At 51.0% G+C, this 20,793-nt stretch overlaps 1 protein-coding gene across 1 annotated transcript in view; it reads left to right on the top strand.

The window, feature by feature from the left end:
- Positions 1–20,793, top strand: part of SLC24A4 (solute carrier family 24 member 4) — a 187,877-nt gene that overhangs the window by 125,232 nt on the left and 41,852 nt on the right. The window contains exons 11-12 of the mRNA XM_029952162.1: positions 535–704; positions 6,362–6,566. Of these exons, the coding sequence (XP_029808022.1) occupies positions 535–704; positions 6,362–6,566 (375 nt within the window). The remainder of the gene's footprint in view (positions 1–534; positions 705–6,361; positions 6,567–20,793) is intronic.

Below are 20,793 nucleotides of genomic sequence, written 5' to 3'. Positions count from 1 at the left end.
GTTAGGTGTAGCCTTCTCTGTTGGGTGGAGATGGTTGTCCAAACAGCAGATGGCCTTGTAGGAAGTTTGGAGCCTATGCTGTGTGGTGCTTTCTGGCATTTCCCATCCTATAGGGCCCTTGTCAGTCTCCAGAGTTTCCTCTGAGCCTCTGTCAACAGAGGGTAAGAAAGGTCCCCTCACATTCTCGGGGGGGGGGGGCCCTATCTGAATTGTAGGTGGGCTTCCCAGTGAGGCTTCAATGTGGAACCAGAAACCCTGCACTTGGCCAAGAGGGTTTCCAAAGAGAGGGGGAGATGTTCATGTCTAGCAGAGGGGCTAGACGTGGAATGTCTGCTCACAAGTGGGCCCATAGTGAGGGGCCACGGGGCCCCAGCTACTAGTCCAAGTTGGGAGGTGGCCCACTGGGATTTAGGCTCCCGGAAGTGCGGGGCTCATAGCCCAGTTCTGCAGTGCTCGGGGAAGTCATGAGCCCAGCACTGGGGTGTTGTCCTCAGGGAGGTCTGGGCACTAATTGTGGCGTTGTGCTCACTATAGTGAAGGAGGAGCCACAGTATGGCAAGAATCCGGTGGTGATGGTGGATGAAGTCATGAGCTCCAGCCCTCCCAAGTTCAGCTTCCCGGAGGCAGGCTTACGCATAATGATCACCAATAAGTTTGGGCCCAGGACCCGACTACGGATGGCCAGTAGGATCATAATTAATGAGGTAAGTTTGCATAAATCGCATTGAGAGTGAATGGCTTTGGATGACCTGTTGTGCTTTGAGAGGGGACCCTGCTTCTCAGTGTTGGGGCCACCAGGATGTCCATCGCCAAGCTGGCCTTTATTGCACCTGTTTAAGGAAGGAGGTGCAGATGTTACCTGTGGGCAGCAAATGATCATATTCAGAGGTGGGTTAAGACAGGCCGCCGTTGAATACCATTCCCAAGATGTCTACCACGTATTTTGTCGGGCCCTAAATAAAGTAAATTGTAAAAAGTAAAGTAAAAAAAATAAAAGCTAATTGGAGAAAGGCCAGTCGGAAGTATGGATTGTTCCTTTAAAGGGTTACTTAGACCAAAAAGAGATGAACACATACCTGTTCTCTATGGACAGAACAACTCTAGAAGAAAGCCAAGAACAGGGGTGGATGGCAGTTACCTCTGGAAACTTCCTTTTCACTCTGCACCCTGTGTTCCACAGGAATTTTGTGCCTTCTTTTTCATTTGGGAGAAAAAAAGAGTTTTAATGTTACATGATTACAAACAGTGTAGCAAAGATGCCGGGTTCTAATCGCTCGCCGGCTTGTTCAGTCTTTGCCACATAATTGGGTGTGCGTGTTGGAGTTGTGAGTCCTCCCCCTCGGACCCAGGTAGTTATCAGGGAGCTTGAAACTTTGATAGCTAATCATCAGTCATTAGCACAGCAGACGTGTGTAGGAATGACACTGCACAGGGCTTAAAGGGTCTGTGACTTTGAACACTTCTGGATTCATACATTATATGTCCTCCGTGTGGAAGATGTATTAAGAAAGAGAGACATCACAAGGGCCCCTGGGCGGCTCAGTCAGTTAAGCATCTGACTCTTTTCAACTCAGGTCATGATCTCCCAGTTTGTGGGTTGGGTCCCCGTGTTGGGTGCCGCGCTGACGGTGTGGAGCCTGTGTGGGACTCTCTCTCTCCCTCCCGATATGCCCCTCCCCAGCTCCCTTGCTCTCTCTCAAACTAACTAAATAAATAAATAAACTTAAAAAAAAAAAGGAAGCATTGCAAATGTTGGATCCTTCTGAATCCTCTTTTGATCCAAATCAGTAAAATATGAATCAATGAAATTTTACCGAGTTCTGGCTGTTTTGCAGGAGCATGATATTTATACCCATTGAGTGGGGATTGGGACCACTCTGAGGGATTTGGTATATAGTATTTTTTTCATGGGATAGGCACCAGGGAAATAATGGGGTTTAGAAAAACTTTTTTTAATGTTTTATTTACTTTTGAGACAGAGAGATAGAGCATGAGTGGGGAAGGAGAGAGAGAGAGGGAGACACAGAATCCAAAACAGGCTTCAGGCTCTGAGCTGTCAGCACAGAGCCCGATGCAGGGCTTGAACCCACGAACCATGAGATCATGACCTGAGCAGAAGTGAGACGCCCAACCGACTGAGCCACCCAGGCACTCCAATAATGGGGGTTTTGATGAGCTGGGAAAATCCTGTCATGGCCCCCAGACGTTTCTTCAGGCTGCTGGGAAAACCCTGCTTTCCCCCATGTTGGGACTGACTGCCCTGCAAGGCAGCACAGGGGAGCCTGAGATGCCAGGCTGGCAGAGGAAATGGAGGAAATCATTTTGTTTTGTTTTATTTTTAACGTTTATTTTTGAGAGAATGCAGTTGGGGGAGGGGCAGAGAGAGAGGGACAGAGGATTCGAAGCAGGCTCTCAGCTGACCGCAGCGAGCCCAACATGGGGCTTGAACTCACGAACTGCGAGATCACAACCTGAGCCGAAGTCGAGCACCGAGCCAACTGAGCCACCCAGGCGCCCCCAGAAATTGAGTTTTAATCTCATACTAGCCACTAACTCACTTAATCTTCCCGGGCCTCAGTTTCTCTAACTGAGGATGTTTGTCAGGATGCTTACTGCACTAAAAATTTCAGTGACACACAGCTCTGCCTGGAGGCTCGCCAGAATCTTGGGGTCAGTTCATCAGGGAATGAGGGTGGGAAACGTAAATGCCCAGATTCTGAGTTGTTTCTTCAGACCCTTGGTCTCATTCAAACGTTCAGTTAGTTTAATTCCCAAATGTCAGCTTTGTTTGCAAAGCTGAAGTTAATCCGTAGTAGATTCTAGTGCTTGAGGGATGGATGCCCTCATTTGTTCATCAGAGAGGGTAGACCAGCTGAGAGGGGCTTGGTGGGGGGTGGGACTAGGGGGGGTATTGGGGCAGGAGGGGCAGTGTGAGCAGTATGGTTTTCCTTTTCTCCAAAGCTATACCTGACTGTCCTCACCCACAGCCACTGCAGTGAATTGCCGCGGGGCACAGAATTTCACCCAGCCTCAGTTTCCCCTGCCTCTTGAACCCATCTCACACCTGGGTGCTGGCCTCTTTGAGCTGGTACATCTAGCCGTAGTTTAGTGAGCACCTGCTGAGTGCCAGGCAGGTGCAGGATGTTTTATGTGTGTTACAGCATTAATCCTCTTCATGATCTTCCGAAGCAGATGTTCTTTCCAATTGATCAGAGAGGCAGAGTAATTTGCCCAAAGCCACATAATATGAGGGCAGAACGGGAATTCCCACCTAAATCTGAGTCTAGACTGTTTTAAGTGGGACTGCATAGACCATAGGGATCAGAGAGTCCACCTCCTCTGCCCCTTCTTTCTATATCTTTATTCCCTCTATAATACCCAGCACCTGCTTGAGTTGCTTTCAATGGCTTCTTCCATGGGGCAGCCCCTTGAACATCAGGCAGTAGTTGCTGCCCCCTGATATTCTCCTTGAATCTGAGCACCTTTGGAACCTCACACCCTTCCTGATGTAAAAGGTTCCAGTCTTCACTGTCTTCCAGTTTGTTTCTCTCAGCATATGGATCCATCACCTCCTTTGTGTTATAATCTATGTCTCTTTTAATACAACCTTAGGCAGCTTTAGATATTTCTCCAGGTACAATTCTCCGTTGGTTCCTATTAAGCTAGAATCATGACCCCCTCGCACTGCCGCCATTTATGTTGCCATTAAGTTGTGCCTCCCTCCCTCTTTACAATTCTGTCCTTGCACAGATAGTTGTTTTTTTTTGTTGTTGTTGTTGTTTTTTAACTACAGGGATGACCAGTCTTTTAATGTTGCTTGGGTTTGTTACTCAGGTAGCAAAACACTGTCCCATATATGTGGCCTTGAGTCACAGGCATAGATCTCTTTGCTCTTTTTAGTAGGCTGAGTATCGCGGATACACTTGCAAGAAAAGAATTTTAAAATCTTCACCCCACCCTCGACTTCATGATTTAGGAGTCCCTGCCTAAAACGACATGAAGGCAGGTGAATGGTCAATTCCCCCCCCCCTTTTTTTAGAGACATAACATCCATCTATTTCAATAATGTTTTTACTTCTGGTAACTATGCAGAGAGGCCTTGGACACGCAGGTAGAGGAAAGCCCCCTTGGGGACACATTTACGGACTCTGTTTCCTGCTGAGGAATTGGGAGAGTTTTATGTTTGTCCATTGTGTGACAGTCATCCCCCCAAGGCCTCACGCAGGCTGATCCACTGGGGAGGTGTGCAAAGGGGAAGTGTGCAAAGGCAAGCGGATTCTTTGGAAAGTAGAGACCTGTTGATGTCTTGAAATGTAGCTTCTGGCTCTCCCTGGCTCTAGAAGCCCACGGATTTGGTGAGGAAGCCAGGTTTCTGCGTGGGCGGGAGGGGGCCGACTTTGCCAGTCACTACGAGATGGGGCAGGGAAGGGGACAGGCGGGTTCAGGGCATGCTCAGCACTCATGGCGAAAGCCTGGGACAACAGAGGCCATCCCAGGGGTCACGTGACCCCGTAATGGCTCAGCATCGTCAGCCCACAGGGAAATGCAAACAGCGTCATGATTAGATCTCACCACGCACCCACCGAATGGTTCCAATGAAAATGCCTGAAGGGGCACCTGGGTGGCTCCGTTGGTTAAGCGTCCAACGCTGACTCAGGTCATGATCTCATGGTTCCCGAGTTCGGGCTCTGTGCTGGTAATGCAGAGCCTGCTTGGGATTCTCTTTCTCTTCCTCTGTCTCCCCCTCCCCAACTTGCACACACACGCTCTCTCCAAATAATAAACTTAAATAAATAAAAGGACTGCCGGCATCAAGTGTTAACTAGGATGGATGGGAAGCAATTGACATTCCAATCCATTGCTGATTCGAGTGCGAAATGGTTCGCCGTGCACCTACTGTTTGACCTGGAAATTCCACTCCTAAAGACCCCAGGGAAATGCATGCACATGTCCGGAAGTCCACCAATGGTCATGGTAGAATTCCTCACAGTCACTGCCGAAGGGAAGCAGCCCACTGCCCTTCACTCGGTGAAGGATGCAGCGGGGGTTATTCATGCTGTGGTTTACTCTGCAGCCGTGAAAAATACCAAGCTGCCGGGTCGTGCAGCACCGTGCCGGAGTCCCACACCAGCCGGTCCAGGGTCCCCTGAAGGATGGACGGTGTTGGCAAAAGGGGGAGGGAATGAGAGAGCCTCAGTTTCTTTCTGCTCACCAAGCAGGCATCTCTGCTCTGACCTGAGAGCCAGCTTTATTTATGGAAAAAAATGTATGGGGCCAGCACGGAGGTGGCATTTGCCTTAGACAGTGATTTCTGATGACAAATTTCTTTGGTATGCAAAGATTTCCCAGAACATAGATTGGTAGAAGACTCATACATAATCTTTATCAATAGTGATTGATGCAGGTGATTTAGATGCTTATCATATGGGGAAGGAAGGGATCTTTAGCCTTCAAATACAAGGCAATGTTTTTAGCATAGCAACGGCAAAAGTTAGTTCTCTGTGAGCAGGGGTCAAGAGCCTGTTTTCTTGAAGGGAAGTAAAACGGGTTTCTCAAGAAATGTAATATTTGCTCCCATAATCACAAAAGAAGAAGTTCCTACAATAAGTTCCTTCGCAAGGTCCAATCAGCGTATTTTAGGATTAGGGGACACGTCATTCCTGATACCCGGCAACAAGGTGCCCTGGGGGTCGGTGCTGGAGCAAAAATAATTGAGTGGGGGGGTGGATATCAGTCACACCTGATGGCGGGAGGCCTTGCAAACCCGCCTTACCTCACGAGGAGTTTTCCCAACTTAGTGAGTTCAGAAAACGGCTCCCAACAACACCACGGGTGAATTTCACAGATACTGAGTGAAAGACGCCCGGCATTGCATCATACGTGTTACTCGAATCCGTTTATGTGAAATTCAAGTTCAGGAACAGCTAACTGAACTTTATAAAAGAATAGCAGTTACCTTGGTTACCTCTAGAGAGAAGGGGCGTATGAACCAGGGAGGTGCCTGAGGGAGTCTTCTGAGGGGCGGGCAATGTTCTACGTCTTGACGTAGAACGTCACTGAGCGATATGCTTCATCTAAGTGTGCTTTTTGCACAATATACTTTTTAAAAATTAAAAACAGTGATGCAGGCTTTTCCTGGGACTGTCTTCAGGCAGCTTCTAAATGCCCCCTGGCGGAGCCGGAAGGATCCCCGCAAACGGAGATGAGCCCCTTAGATGGACTCCAAGGCTCTTGGGCCATTTCTCAGGCAAACTGACCTCCGGGGGAGGGTTCCAGAAACCTGTGCGCCCATAAGGGGCAAAGCAGGGGTGCAACACTTTGTAATACGTCTTGGCCTTTGACTTGCCTTCTGTCCACACAGCGGCAGAGACTGATCAATTCGGCAAATGGTGTGAGCAGCAAGCCGCTTCAGAACGGGAGACACGAAAATATCGAGAATGGGAATGTTCCCGTGGAAAACGCCCAAGACCCTCCGCGAGAGCAGGAGCAGCAGCCCCCACCCCCACCGCCACCCCCAGAGCCGGAGCCCGTCGAGGCTGCCTTCCTGTCCCCCTTCTCCATGCCCGGTGAGTCCTGGGGCACAGGGCCCTCTGGCTAAGCTGAGGTCTTAGGACAGAGGCCTGGACCCATGAGGAGCAGTGGGGAGCTGTGTGACATTAGGTCACCGGAATTCTTTGGAGGCATTTGGTAAGTACGTCCTAAGTATTGATGGGTTAGAGCTGTAGTCATGTGCAGGGGTGCTGGTGTGGAGAGCCTGCGCACCACAGGGCAGGCCGGCCGGAGACATGGGGGGACAGGCGCCAGTAACCCCCCGGTGACTGTGCTTAAATGCCCAGGGCAATTAGTCTTTCTTTTGCAGTAAGAAAAAAGCAACCAACCCCTTTGTTTTTATGGACCCGCTTGGCTTCTAGAACATACCGCATATGCCCTACCTCAGGACCTTTGCACTTGCCCATCCCTGGAAGGCACGTTCCCCAGTTGTCCATAGGGCTTGCTCCCCCACCTTCTTTGGGTCTCTGTTTAAATGTCTGCCTCACAAAGGCAGGGATCTTTGTCTGTTTCGCTCACGCCTGACGCACGGTAGGTGATTAGCAGGTGTCTGTCCATTGAGTTAACGTACGAGAGGAACCCTAAACACACCCAGGGTACCTTCAGCTTTAACCAACTTTCTTCAAGTCCTAAATGGAGATAAAGCACCCGCCCCCCGCCTGACCTTGGAGTTTTTATCTTGGCATCTGAACATCCTGAAAGGCAACAGAATTCCCTTTTTTTTTTTTTTTTTTTTTTACCCCAGAACTTGATGTTTTTCTGAGGAGAATTCTGTTCAACATCAGGCTCACAGAGCACCTAATTTGGGAGGTGGCTCTGGGGAGAGAGAGGCTGCCCAGTCCCTGAGCTCCATTTTCCAGGAAGACTCCTGCCCCTAGGTAGATGGCTGGGGCCAGCTCTAATACTCCACCACCGTGTTTGTTGTTTTTGTTTTTGTTTTGTTTTCTTGAGAGAGAGAGAGAGAGAGAGAACGAACACAGGGGAGGAGCAGAGAGAGAGGGAGATGCAGAATCTGAAGCAGGCTCCAGGCTCTGAGCTGTCAGCACAGAGCCCGACATGGTCTCAAACTCGGAAACCATGAGATCATGGCCTGAGCCGAAGTCTGATGTTTAACCTACTGAGCCCCTCAGGTGCCCTCTCGTTTATCTTGGAAATCGAGGCTCTATTTGGGATCACAGGGCTGCCTCAGAGTTACTAGATGAGGGCCCCCAGGCTCTGCTGATCACAGCTGCCCAGGGGCTCTTCCCAAAATTCAGGGCCTGGTTCTGGAACATGGACATTTCAGAGACTGGTGCAGGACCTGGGACTCAGCACTTTCAGCTCTTCGCTGGGGGAGTCCTGGGACCTGGCCGGGTTAGAAATCGCGGTTCTGGGCCAGTACCTCCCAGCCTGTTCACATTAAGGGCAGACCAGGAAAATAGAATTATTTTCCCATCACTGAGGTCACGGGGGCCCATCCCTGGGGTTCAGGGCTCCCCAGGTCCACCACCAACCAGAAGGCTGAGGGGAACTGTGTCTCACACATGCCTGACACGTCCATGCACCTGCTGGTTGCCTTGGGGGAGCAAGGGCCGCACTCAAGTGGCTTGTCTTGTGGCCTCAAGGTCACACGGTGCTTGGGTGGGAACTTGGCCCTGGGGCTGAGGGGTGGTCTTCTCCAGATCCTGGGGACCTGTATCCAATTCCATGTTTGGACACCCCGTGGGGGAGAAGATCTCATGAGGCAGGATCCTGGGAGATCAGCATGTCCCCCCAGAGGAGAACCTCCTCCAAGTCTAACGAAGCAGGACAGGGTCCTGCCTCACCTCGCAGTTTTCGCTTCTGTGTTCATATGGGGTCCAGACATCGGGCTGGAGTCCGGAACCCCAGCCATCCCCACCCAGCCCTGCATCGTCACACTCCTGGCCCACTTCCTCTCCCGTGTCCACACAGGGCGAGCGCAGGGCCTCGGGGCTGCGGGCACCCCGGGGTTTCAGTTCTTCAGGGGTTGGGGACCAGATGCAGTGGGGGCTGGGATGTGGTCACACGGAGGGAGAGGCCGCTGAGGTCCAGCCATCTTTTCTGGGGAGGGGCTACAGTTCCATGACCTGTCATCTCCTGTCCCAGGAGGTGGGTGGCAGAGGCCCTGTTTTGCAGATATGGGGCCTGATGGGGCCATAGCCACCACCCTTCATGGGCCACTTGATGGGGCCCACGGTCCAGGCCTCTGCAGGAAACCAAAGAAGGGACATCCCCTTCTTGACAGCTGTCGCTTGGGCAGCCGCATGCAAGGACCACTCATGTCCCATTTCCTCAAAACCTGGGGCTTGGCAGGGTTGGTGGGGTGAACCGAGGCCTGCCGTCCCTCCCTTGTTCCCGTACCGGGACCCGGCACTTCTCAGAGACATGGCTGTGGGAAACAGGGTCCAGCTCCCTCCCTGTAGGACTCTGGGCAGGTCCCCCCTGGGTGAGGTGGGGGGCCTCACATGCTGCTCTCTTGCAGGGGCTGGGGACAGGGAGCCCCCGGGCTCTGTGCACCTGTGAGCCCTGCTGCAGGGAACTCTGCCTTTCCTGGCAGCCCAGGGCTTCCTGTTGCTGTTGTCCACCTTCCTCCTCAAGCCAGAGGCTCTGGAACATTCCCCAGGGCCCAGCTCAGAACAACTAGGTGCAGGGGGCTTCTGGCCAGCGCTTGCCTGTCCTTGCCCTCAGGAACGGGCCAGGCTTCCTGTGTCCCTGCAGAGAGCTCTCTGGCTTTGTTTCCCTATGGATGTGTTTCCAGGTGTTGCCTTGGAAACCACAAGGTACTTCCTGCTCCTCCTCTTGCCCTTGCCTCTGCCTCCTTTGAGGAGTGGGGGGTGGAAAGGGAGCTGTGTGGCTTTTGTCCATTCAGGTGTGTACCACGGCCAAGGAGAAGCGAGGCCTGTGCGGGGCAGAGGTGTATCGGGACTTGGTGGGGCCCGGCGCCTCTGAGAAAGGCCACACGTCTGGCTCCAGGCCCTTTGGCCACCCACTCTCGCTTGCCTTGTTTTCAGTCCATCTCTGGTGGTGGCTTCACAATGATCTGGGGCTGGAGGGTGGCCCCAAGGGCACTTGAGGGGCGGGCAGAGGGAGTAAGTGGTCTCCTAAGCTGGGCCCAGGAAGGAGTCTCAGCCCGCAGGGGTAGCAGGGGTGTGGGTGGGAGCGGGGGAGAAGCCGTTCCTCTGGGCAGCTTGAAAGCAGCCTAGATGCGGCGTCAGGAATGAATCGAGGCCCGCTGCTTCCGTCCACAGCGCTTATGTGTCGTCAGGGGCAGGCTGGGAGGCAGGCTCCGGAGTCCAAGAGTCCTGGGTTCAAGTTCTGCTTCTATCACTCACCAGCAGGTGGCCCTGGGGAAGCTGTTTCACCTCCCTAAGCCTCTGTCTCTCATCCACAACATGGGGGCAGGATGCTTACATCCGAGAGTTGCTCTAAGTAGTAAATAGGATGGTGAGTCACGGTCTCTCCGCCCTGACTGACACATAGTAGCTGCTCAGAAAATATTAATTTGAATGATGTGCTTTCATCACATGGTTTCTGTTGTACTGAGCTTTTCATATCTTTCCCTGTTTGGACTGTAAGCCATGTTCTAGAACGGTCCCAGGTGCTAGGATCCCTGGAGACCTGGAGCTGTAGTCATCCTGAGGGACAGGGGGCACCTGCTGTGTGCCAGGTTCCCAGCCTAGGGCACTTGGCAGACAAGAGACAGTATTTCCGTCCAGTAGATGTTTGCGTACAAGACGGTGTGGGCCTTACAGGTGTGCAGGGTGAGTCCAGGTGACTGACTGCAGGATGCGTTTTAGGTATCGTCTTCCTTTTGGCCCCGTTGACAGGTGGAGGAGAGGCCCCAGCCTGTGGCCCCCAGGCTCCGCCGCCTGCACGAGGGATCCCTGGGTGGGTTAGAGCCGGGGACGCTCCACAGCAGCCTGGCCCCGGTGCCCAGCTGAGCCGCTGTTGGATTTACATCGATGTCAGATGTAGCCTTGTTCTTCCTACTCCGGGCTGTGGCGGCTGGTGGACGAGCTTCCCAGGCCAGCTGCTGGCTGGGGGAAGCGGAAGAGGAGAGCTTTTTCTCCCCTGGAAGCTGTGGCCTGCAGCCTGGGCACTTCTCTGACATTGCCAGCTGGGGACCCTGCGTCCCCGCCTGGCCGGGGAAAGCCCAGAGTGCAGGCTGTCTGGGGTTGGCTTGTGGTCTGTGAGGCCCCGGCAGCCCCATGGGCCAACGGGACGCCTCTCTTCTGCCCCCGAAAGGGGAAGGGAGTCCCCCGTGTACCCCGGGATGCTGGCCCACCCCTGCCACTGTTCTCACAGCACTGGGGACTTGGCGTCTGTCAGGCATGGGGTGGAAAGTCAGGGAGCCGGGCTCTTAGGGGCTTCTGTGTCCCCTGCCCTGTACTAAGGGCATTACGTGTGTTATCTTTCATTTACTCTTCACAACACATGAGGTGGGGATGATTATGTCCATTTTGCAGAGTAGGAAAGAGAGGCACAGAGAAGTTAAGTGACTTGCTTACAGTCACCCAGCTGCTAGGCAGAGAGCAGGTTTCCAGCCTGGGCAGCCCCTGCCAATCACTGCTTCCTTGAGAGGGAGGCATCATCTTCATGCCCATTTTACAGAGGGAAACTGAGGCCCTGAGAGGCTTCGTGACTTCCCGAGTCACACAACTCTTAAGTGGGGAGCCCTCTTCCATCCTGTGCCTCTTGAGCTGTGGACACGTTCACAAGCTGGTCCCCTGGGGAGCAGAGTCCCGGACCATGAGCCCCGGGGCTGTCCTAGAGCAAGACAGTGGCCTCAGGCATATATGCATCCTGGACCTAGGAGGCAGTTCGGCTCCTGTCAGGTGCATTTTCTGAAGTCCAGGACCTTGTTGGGGCTGGAACAGGAGGTAAAGCTTACAGAGCACTTACAATGGGCCAGGGTGGGTACTTCACACATACTAACCCATCAAGTTCACAGGAAAACCCTGGAAGGCAGGTGCTAGCATCCCCATATCTCATGTGAAGAAACTGAGGCACAGAGAGGTTGGGTTGCCCAGGGTCATCCAGGGGGAAGGGGCGGAGCCAGGATTTGCACACTGGCATTCTGACCCCAGACACACTCGGCACGGCACTGTAGCCCAACCAGCAAATTGCCAAATAATCTGTGGTGAGTAAACTGTTGAAGTGAGCAGAATCCTGGGCCTTTTGGGGGCCTCCCATCAGGCCTTGGATGGCATGGCTACACCTTCTCTACCTTCAATATAATAAAACTCAGCACAGGCAATCTGGAGATTTCGGGATACTTTTTAGGGCTTACTCTCCCCGGCGCACCCCATCTTTCTCACTTCTAGAGGGCACTTGGGACCTGGCCCGTTCGGGAGGAGAGCGATCTGTCTGGCCTTTTTAAACCCTGTGAGGGGGGTGCTGCAGAAAGGGAGCTCTGGAAACCCATGGGCGCATTCTTGCCTCTGAGCCCCTCAGCACATCTGCGAAAGCGGTGGACAAACCCGGGTGCTGTGAACTCACTTACACGTGAAATTCCACACATGGTTCCCGTCTGTTCCAGGCCCCGGAGACACGGCTCTGTACGGTGGAGAGCCTCGTGTTCTTGCCTCTGTCTCCGGGGCCACCAGGGAAGGGGTCCCATAGGTCAAGAGTCAGGATCTCAAAGGAGGGGCCGCGTCCTTGACCGTGGGGTGCTGAGGTGTCCGCTCACCGCCCAATCAGAACGAACGCTGGCGGAGCATTTTTACTTTTTAATGTAACAACTTTATCTTTTTAAAAATCGTATCTCTAGTGTCATTAACATAGTGTTATATTAATTTCTAGTGTATAATCTAATGATCTGGCAATTCTATCCATTGCTCAGTGCTCCTCATGATGAACTGTGTCCTTCATCCCCTCTAACAGCCTTGTGGATACAGCATTCACTTATCATAAGATTCACACCTTTCAACTCAGTGGTTTTTAGTATATTCACAAGGTTATGCCGCCATCACTACAATCAATTTTGGAATCTCTTTGCCTCCCCCATTAGCAATTGTGCCCCATTCCTCGCCCCCATTTCTTGGCAGCCACTCCTCTGTCTCTTTGGAATGCATTCTGGACGTTTCCTAGGAATTCACTTCTGTAGTCTGGGGCCTTTTGTGACTGGCTGCTTTTATTACCGGTATGGTTTCAGGGTTTATCCATGTTGCTGCATTTGCTAGCACTTCGTTTTTTTGAGCAGCTGAATAATCCGTTGCATGGATTTACCACATTGATCAGTTGCTAGTCATTTGGATCGTTTTCAGTCTCTGGCTCTGGGTGGTTTATAAAAACAGGTAATAGAGCCTAGTGGAGAAGCAGCGCTGTGGTTTTTTTTTTTTTTTTTTAATCTAACAAAAGCAATTTCTCCTAGTTCTCTGTGATTGGTGACAAATGGTGTCTGTGTCCTGGGATTTAAAGGGATCTTAGGACTTTAAGACCTGTCTCCTCCTCTTACAAAGTGGGACACTGAGTCCCATGGAGGGGGCGGGGGCTTCCCCAAGGGGCAATCTTGAGCAGAAAGAACCAAACATCCAGGCACCTGCCCAGGAATCTGCTCCGTGACGTCCCTGCAGCCATGCCTGGGCAGAGCGAGCTGGGAGGTAGGAGGGGAAGGGCCCAGGACCCCAAGCCGGGGTCCCCAAGCTTCTTCAGGTGCCAGCAGCATGAAGCCCACACGGGCTCCCATGAGCTAAAAGAGGAACCTTATTTATTTATTCACATTCATTTTTTGAGAGACAGAGACAGGGCACAAGTTGGGATAGGGGCAGAGAGAGCATGAGAAACAGAATCTGAAGCAGGCTCCAGGCTCTGAGCTGTCAGCACAGAGAGCAATGTGGGGCTCGAACTCATGAACTGTGAGATCATGACTTGAGCCAAAGTCTCATGCCTAACTGACTGAGCCACCCAGGCGCCCTGAGGGGAACATTTTTAAAAAGTAAGGACAGAGCTGTGTTATGGACCCTGAGAGCATAGGAACCGTTGGAAACATGCGGGGACTGGGCTCTGGGCCTCGACGGAAATCGGGACTCTTCCTGGTCCTTCACTTCATCACGTATGCCTGTCTTCTCCTTGCCTGCAGACTGGCCTTCTCAAATTCACCGCCTACGCGGCCGAGCGCAGCCTCCCATAGACCCCAGGCTGACACCTGACCGTTCCAGCCTCTCTAACTTAGCTCACGGGTGCGGTATCTGAATTCAAGGTAGGGGGGGAGAGAAAGAGAAGGAAAGGAAGGAAGGAAAGGAAAAGAAAGGAAAGAAAAGGAAAGGAAAAAGAAAGGGAGGGAGGAAGGAAGGAAGGAAGGAAGGAAGGATGCCATTGGCCCAGAGGCCAGATGTCCATCCCTGGTCAGTCTGCGCTAGCCAGCATGGCTGTGGTGGCCCCCGAGAGAGAAGGGGGCTCTGAGGGAGGAGGGTCTGGGCACACGCATGCCTGCATCCCTTGTTGGACCCATGATAGCTGCCTCTAGCACTATCAGGAAAGGGTGGATGTAGTCCTTCTAGATGCCGAAAAACCAGAAATTAATACAGAGAAAAGGTAGGTGCCTTATGTGATCGTGGGAAGGGCACTCTACTCTGGTCACCGGCCATGAGGCCAGAGCCCACCCTGAACCAGCTCCCGCCACTCCAAAATTGGGGCGGTGGGGAGCCAGGGTGTGACAGAACTGTTAAGTTCAAGATCTTCCGATCACAGCTGGCACCCAGGGGCCAGGAGGCCATCGCTCCAGCTGTGTCTCAGCTCCCACAGCAATGCAAACGGGACACCAGGATGATGGCCAGGCCTCCGGGCTGTCTCTGATGTCCCATCAGCTAGTGCCTGGGCACAGAGACCCGTAGCACATCCCAATAATCCCCAGAGCCCTGCTTGACCGAGTGCGTCTAAAGCCGCAGGAAGGCAGCCTGGCCCCACCTCCGTTCTTCTCTCTTGGTGGAAGCTCTTTTGGGTCCAGAACTGGAGCTGCAAGGGAGTCTGGGAGATGGCTCTGCAGACACCAGAGGGAGGTTGGAATGGGAGCAGAGGCCAGCTCAGAACATCACTTCCACGAGAGCCCAAGTACAGCAGGGAGGAAAGCAATAAACCCGGTGTTTACTGATGACTCAGACCGGGCCTGCTAAGGGACCCTCATGGCTCTGCCTCAGGGAGACCGAGGAGGGTGGGGCCCCAACCTACAGCTTCATCAGGCAGCTGCTCCGGCCCCAGCACTGGGCTTAGCGCCTTGCGTTAGTGCTTAGGGTTCTGCCCAGCAGCCCTGCTGGGGGGCTGGCGTTCGTCCCTCTTTCCTGAATAAGCGGACTGGGGCTCAGGAAGCTACACACGGGTGAGTGGGTGCCACAGGTGAGGCTGACACCCAGGCCTGCTGGCTCCAAAGTGCCGTCCTTTGGTGCCACTATTGACTTTGGCCACGAGGGCTTTCTGCTAAAGTTGGCATGGCGGCCCTGGGCCACAAGGGGCAGCAGGAAGGAAGGGGAGGGAGGAGGCGGCTGCTGGGACCTTGTGGTTTTCAGACACTGGGAGCCAACAGCCCTGCCCTGTCATTGTAGGGTTTGCAGAATGTTCCAGGCCTGAGGGTGTGCTGGTGGGAGGGTGACAGGCCAGCTAGCGGTCTGGACTCTCCGTGTTTCTGAGACTAACCGCTTCTATTTCATGCACCCCGGGGCCTCCAAGTCCAGACGAGGCCCTCAGAGACGGGGCTGTGAGCTCCATACTTTCTGCTTTTCTTTGGTCTTCCCACGGTTCTTGGAGGTGGGTGAGGTAGAGGATTTAGCGCTGTCTCCCAGAGGAGGACATGCCACGCTGAGGCTCAGGGAAGCCGGGGGTCCAGCCACTGCCACTTAAGTTAGGGACAGAATCGCTTTCTCTGCTGGAAGCCTTGAGATCCCGGATGTGGGGTCCAGAGCTGACTCGAACTTGGGGTCTGTAGAATGAAGACGTTGACATACCAACCCCAGACCTTCCAGCTCTGGGACCCACTTACATCCAGTCCCAGAGTTGGATGCGGAGCCTCCCTAGGGCTGGGCTGGGGTCCCGGGGGTCAGCACCAGCCCAGGGAACTCCCCCGCTTCTCTGTTACCGTGTCCCCTGGCTGGAGATGGGGGAGGTGGAGACCAGGTCAAGGTGGCCCCCTTGGGGGAAGGCCTCCACCCTGGGCTGCCAGGTGCATCTTCCTGGGCTTCGGGTCCCCCCTGCGCCCGGCTCCTCCTGCATCGTCACGTCAGCCCTCAATGGGGCCTGCCCTTGACTTTGCTGAAGCCTAGTGTTTACTCTCTCATCCTTTCATTTCTCCCCTCCCCACCAAGCCTCAGTAGCCTCAGTGTGGCAAGTCAGCTTGACTGTAGTCCTGACCTCATTTGCTTCCTGGGGGCCTCCTCGACCCGCTGGTGCCCTTGAGATCAAAACCCACCCTCCAGCAGTCAGGACGGGGTCATTGCAAGGCTCTGGTGTTGGCATCATGGGTCCGTCCGTTCTTAGCTGTGTGACCTCATGGCATATCGCCTTGGCTCTCTGAGTCTGTTTTCTGTAAAAACACCCAAGCCAGTGCTTGGCAATAGTACTCGGTTAAGTGGAAGTTTGTACAGTTGTTAACATTAACAATAGCTAACGTTTAGTGTTTACTCAGAACTGGGTGTTAGGGTGGTTTTGGTTTTGTTTTTTGTTTTTTTTTTTTTGAGAGCCAGAACGTGAGCAGGGGAGGGGCAGAATCTGAAGCAGACACACCAACACTAACAGCTCAGAGCCTGACAAGGGGCTCAAACTTGTGAATCGGGAGATCATGACCTGAGCTGAAGTCGGACACTTAACTGACTGAGCCTCCCAGGTGCCCCCAGCACCAGGTGCTATTCTATGTTTTGTTTGTTTGTTTGTTTTTTTGAGAGAGACAGATAGAGACAGAGTGTGAGTGGGAAAGGGATAGAGAGAGAGGGAGACACAGAATCTGAAGCAGGCTCCAGGCTCTGAGCTGTCAGCACAGAGCCCGACACGAGGCTCGAACCCACGGATTGTGAGATCATGACCTGAGCCGAAGTCGGACGCTTAACCGACTGAGCCACCCAGGCACCCCCCAGGTGTTATTCTGAACACATTACTTGTGTTGGCTCATTTTGAGTTTTCCATAGTGATGTGAGGTAGGAACCACGATTCTCCCCATTTTATAGATGAGCAAACTGAGCTACAGAGAGGCTCGATACTTCCAAGTTCACACAGGTAGCATATACCACAGCTGGGATTCGAACCTGGCAATCTAGCTACAGATCATCATGGGACTTCTGTGCCCCTCAGAAAGCAAGCAATTTATTCTTAACATTTGCTTATTTTGGGGGCTAGGGGTGGAGAGAATCCAAGCAGGCTCTCTGCTGTCAGCCCAGAGCCCAGTGCGGGGCTTGATTTTAGGAACCATGAGATCATGACCTGAGCTGAAGTCAAGAGTCAGATGCTCAGCCAACTGAGCCACCCAGGTGCCCCAGAAAGTGATTGATTTAATGCGAAGTCTAAATTTAAGGATAAAACAAAAGTGTATTGAAAACTGAAAACTGATTCTAAAGTTCATTTGCCCCAAAGAATAAGAAAACTTTAATGGTTTCCTCTCCAGGGGACTTTTCTGTTTAGATCACAGCCAGGAGCTAAGAGTTTGAGGCTCTTGGACGGTTGAGCCCTCTCCCAGCTGGTGGCAGCCGAACGACTGCAAAGCAGGGGACTGAGGGCAGGTGAGCGATACAGTCCAAGGGTTGAGGATCTCAACTGAAGACCTGCTTTCAAGTCCTGGCAGTGCCTCTCACCTTCTGAGTTGTTTAAGTCACTGCATTGCACCAAACCTCAATGTACTTACTTGTGACATAGGGAGAATGTCCCCCAGAAGTCGATGTGCAGAACAAAGAGAGTGTGCATGAGAACCACCTCCAAGATGAGAGACACAGCACAAATCTGGGGGGCCGGGGAGGTGGTCAGTCACTAATCCAGCCTTGACCATGCTTCACCGTCACCTCACTCCCTGCCTCTCCCCAAAGGCAGCCTGGAGGTTGCTGGCTGGGGAGGCAGAGTCTGGGGCTCCGCCTCTAATTTTCAGTGAGATTTGGGGCAGTATTGTAACCTTCATGGAACTTTGTTTTCCTCTTTATGAAAGGGGGTTAATGAAATAAAATTTATGCCAGGAATGCATGATTCACTCAACATATGATAAACAAGACCCCATATTGTTAAAGAAAAAAAACATATGATCATGTCAATAGAGAAAAAGCATTTGAGAAAATCCAACACTCTTCCTTGATGGGAAAAAACAACAAACATGACAAACGTGAGAATAGAAGCAAACTTAACCTGATAAAGGGCATCTACAAAAGCCCACTGCTAATATCATACCTAGTGGTGAAAGACTGAAAACTTTCCCTTTCGGATCAGGAACCAAAACCCAAATGTCACTCTCACTGCTTCTGTCCGACGTTGTGCTGGAGGCTTTATTCCGGGCAAACAGGCAAGAAAAAATAAGAGGCATCCAGATGAGAAAGGAAATATAAAACTCTTTAGAGATAACACCTTGCAGACAGAAAACCCTAAGGAATCCACACACACACAAAAAAAAAAACTATAAACTTGCAGGATAGAAAAGCATCATACAAATTTTAGTTGTATTTCTGTATAATAGCAGTGAACCTGAAAATGAAATTAAAACAATTTTAGTACAACCACATCAGACAGAATAAAATTCTTAGGAATAACTTTAACTAAAGTGGCATAAGAAACACACACTCAAAACTACAAAGTATTGTTGAGAGACATTAACAATCTAAATGGAAATAAACTCCATGTTTCTGGATAGAAAGATTTAAAATCTTTTAAATGAGGGGCACCTGGGTGGCTCAGTCGGTTGAGCATCCAACTTCAGCTCAGGTCATGATCTCACGGTTTGTGGGTTTGAGCCCCACACTGGGCTCTGTGCTGACAGCTCAGAGCCTGGATCCTGCTTCAGATTCTGTGTCTCCCCCCTCTCTGTCCCTCCCTAAGTCACACTCTGTCTCTCTCTCAAAAATAAACATCAAAAAAACCACAACTCTTTTAAATGACATATGTCCCCAAATTAAAATTTAGATCCCGAGCAATCAAAATCCCGTCTCACTTTTTTTTGGCAAGAAATTGATGGGCTAATCTTAAAATTAATATGGGAATGTGGGAGGCCCCAAATAGCCAAAACAATCTTGAAAAAGAAGAAGTTGGACTCACACTTCCCAATTTTAAAATTTACCACAGGGCCCCTAGGTGGCTCAGTCAGTTAAGCGTTCAACTCTTGGTTTCAGCTCAGATCACGTGATCTTGCAGTTCATGGGTTCGAGCCCTGCATCACCTACTTGGGATTCTCTCCCTCTCCCTCTTGCTCTCTGCCCCTCCTCCATTCGTGTACTCTTGCTCTCAAAATAAACTTAAAGAAAAATGTACTACAAAGATGTGGTGATCAAGACTAGCACTAGACTAAGGACAGAGGTGTAGCTCAATGAAATAGAAATGAGAGCTTGAAATACACCCAATGCTTTTAAGGTCAACTAATTTTTGATGAGGGTGCCAAGATTGATGGGGAAAGAATAGTCTTCAAATGGTGCTAGGAAAATAATCACATGTAAAAGAAAAAGGATCAATAAAGAAATTGCACAGTTCTGGATAGGAAAAATGTATTCTAATCATCGTCCTCACAGACCTGCGGGCACTGTGATCCAGAAGGCATCACACAAAGCTTTCTGGTATGATCACGTTTTGTGGAAGTGACTACTCAGGTTTATATATGTTAGTATCAATAAATTAAAAAAAAAGGCGAAGTTGGATCCCAAATTCACATCATATACAAAAGTTAATTCAATATAACAGAGGGACCTAAATGTAATAGCTAAAAGTATGAATGTCTTAGAAGAAAGGTTGGAACGGAACTAAAAAGACAACCTAATTTTAAAAATGGGCAGAAGCTTTGAATAGACAGTTCTCCGAAGAAGATGTGCATAGTTCACCAGAAGAAGCGTGGCATTCATTATTGGTTTGCAAGGAAATGCAGATCAAAACCGCAGTGAGATACCCCTCACTAGAATGGCTAGGTTCAGGAGGGAAAGTGTGTTGATAAGGATGCGGACCTGTCGGAACCCTCAAATGCTGCTGTTAGAATGCAAAATGGTACAGCCTCTTGGGAAGCAGCTGGTCAGTTCCTGAAAGAGTTAAGCACAGAGTTACTCTATGATGTGGCAATTCTACCCCTAGCTGTGTGCCCAAGAAAAATGAAAACCTGTGCCCGTACAAAAACTTGTACATCATGTTCATGACATCTGACATGGTAGCCAAGAAGTAGAAACAACTCAAATATCCCATTGAATGATGACAGGTGAGCACAGGTGTATCCACATAACGGAATGTCATTCATCCATACAAAGGAAGGAAATACTGAGATCTGCTACAACATGGATGAACTTCGGAAATGCATGTAAATGAAAGGCAGGCATAGAAAGCTAAATATTTATGATTCCATTTAGATGGAATGTCCAAAGTAGGTAAATCTGTAGAGGCAGGTTGGCAGTTGCCTGAGTTTGAGGGGAGGGGGAATGGGGCATGATTGCTAATGGGTACAGGGTTTCTTTTGGAGGTGATGAAAGCCATGTGAAATTATATAGTGGTGATGGCTACACAACTTTGTCATATACAAAACCCCACGAATTGTACATTTAAACAGGTGAATTTTTAGTTTGTTAATTACATCTTAATTGTTCTTAAATATAGAGTTAATCAGAAATGGTGGTTCCCAAAGTGTGGTCCCAATGGAAGTTCTTGGATTCCCCATTCGAGACCTGCCAGCCCTTAGCCCTGGGGGCATCTGACGAGCTCTCCAGGGGATTCGGATTTAAACTCAAGTTTGAGAACACCTGGTCTATGGCTACCCTCCCTAAGTTATGCAGACGCTCCTGCTCCAGGGTTCATGACCTCTATTGGGCAGCGACACACAGCCACACATGCCACAGCTTGACCACTCCCTTCGTTGGCGTGTCTAGTGAACCGTCCCAATGAATGCGTTGGAATTTTTTCATCAGCAACAGCATCCGTTCTTAATTTTTTGCCTGCAGTATGATTAGCCATCTGTTTTGTGACAGTTCATTGTAAGGATTTTGCCACATAATTATACTGTCATTTTCTACTTCAGAAGAAAAACCTGGGAGCTTAGTGACACCAACTGCTGCGGCCCTTCTTTCTCTTGTGTTTGCGCATCAGTTGGGGTCTGTGAAGAAC

The sequence above is a fragment of the Suricata suricatta genome, chromosome 9 (genome assembly GCF_006229205.1).
Source record: "Suricata suricatta isolate VVHF042 chromosome 9, meerkat_22Aug2017_6uvM2_HiC, whole genome shotgun sequence".
In the NCBI taxonomy this organism is placed as follows: Eukaryota; Metazoa; Chordata; class Mammalia; order Carnivora; family Herpestidae; genus Suricata; species Suricata suricatta.
Note: the sequence above shows the minus strand (reverse complement) of the source record. Positions and strands in the feature narration are given on the sequence as shown.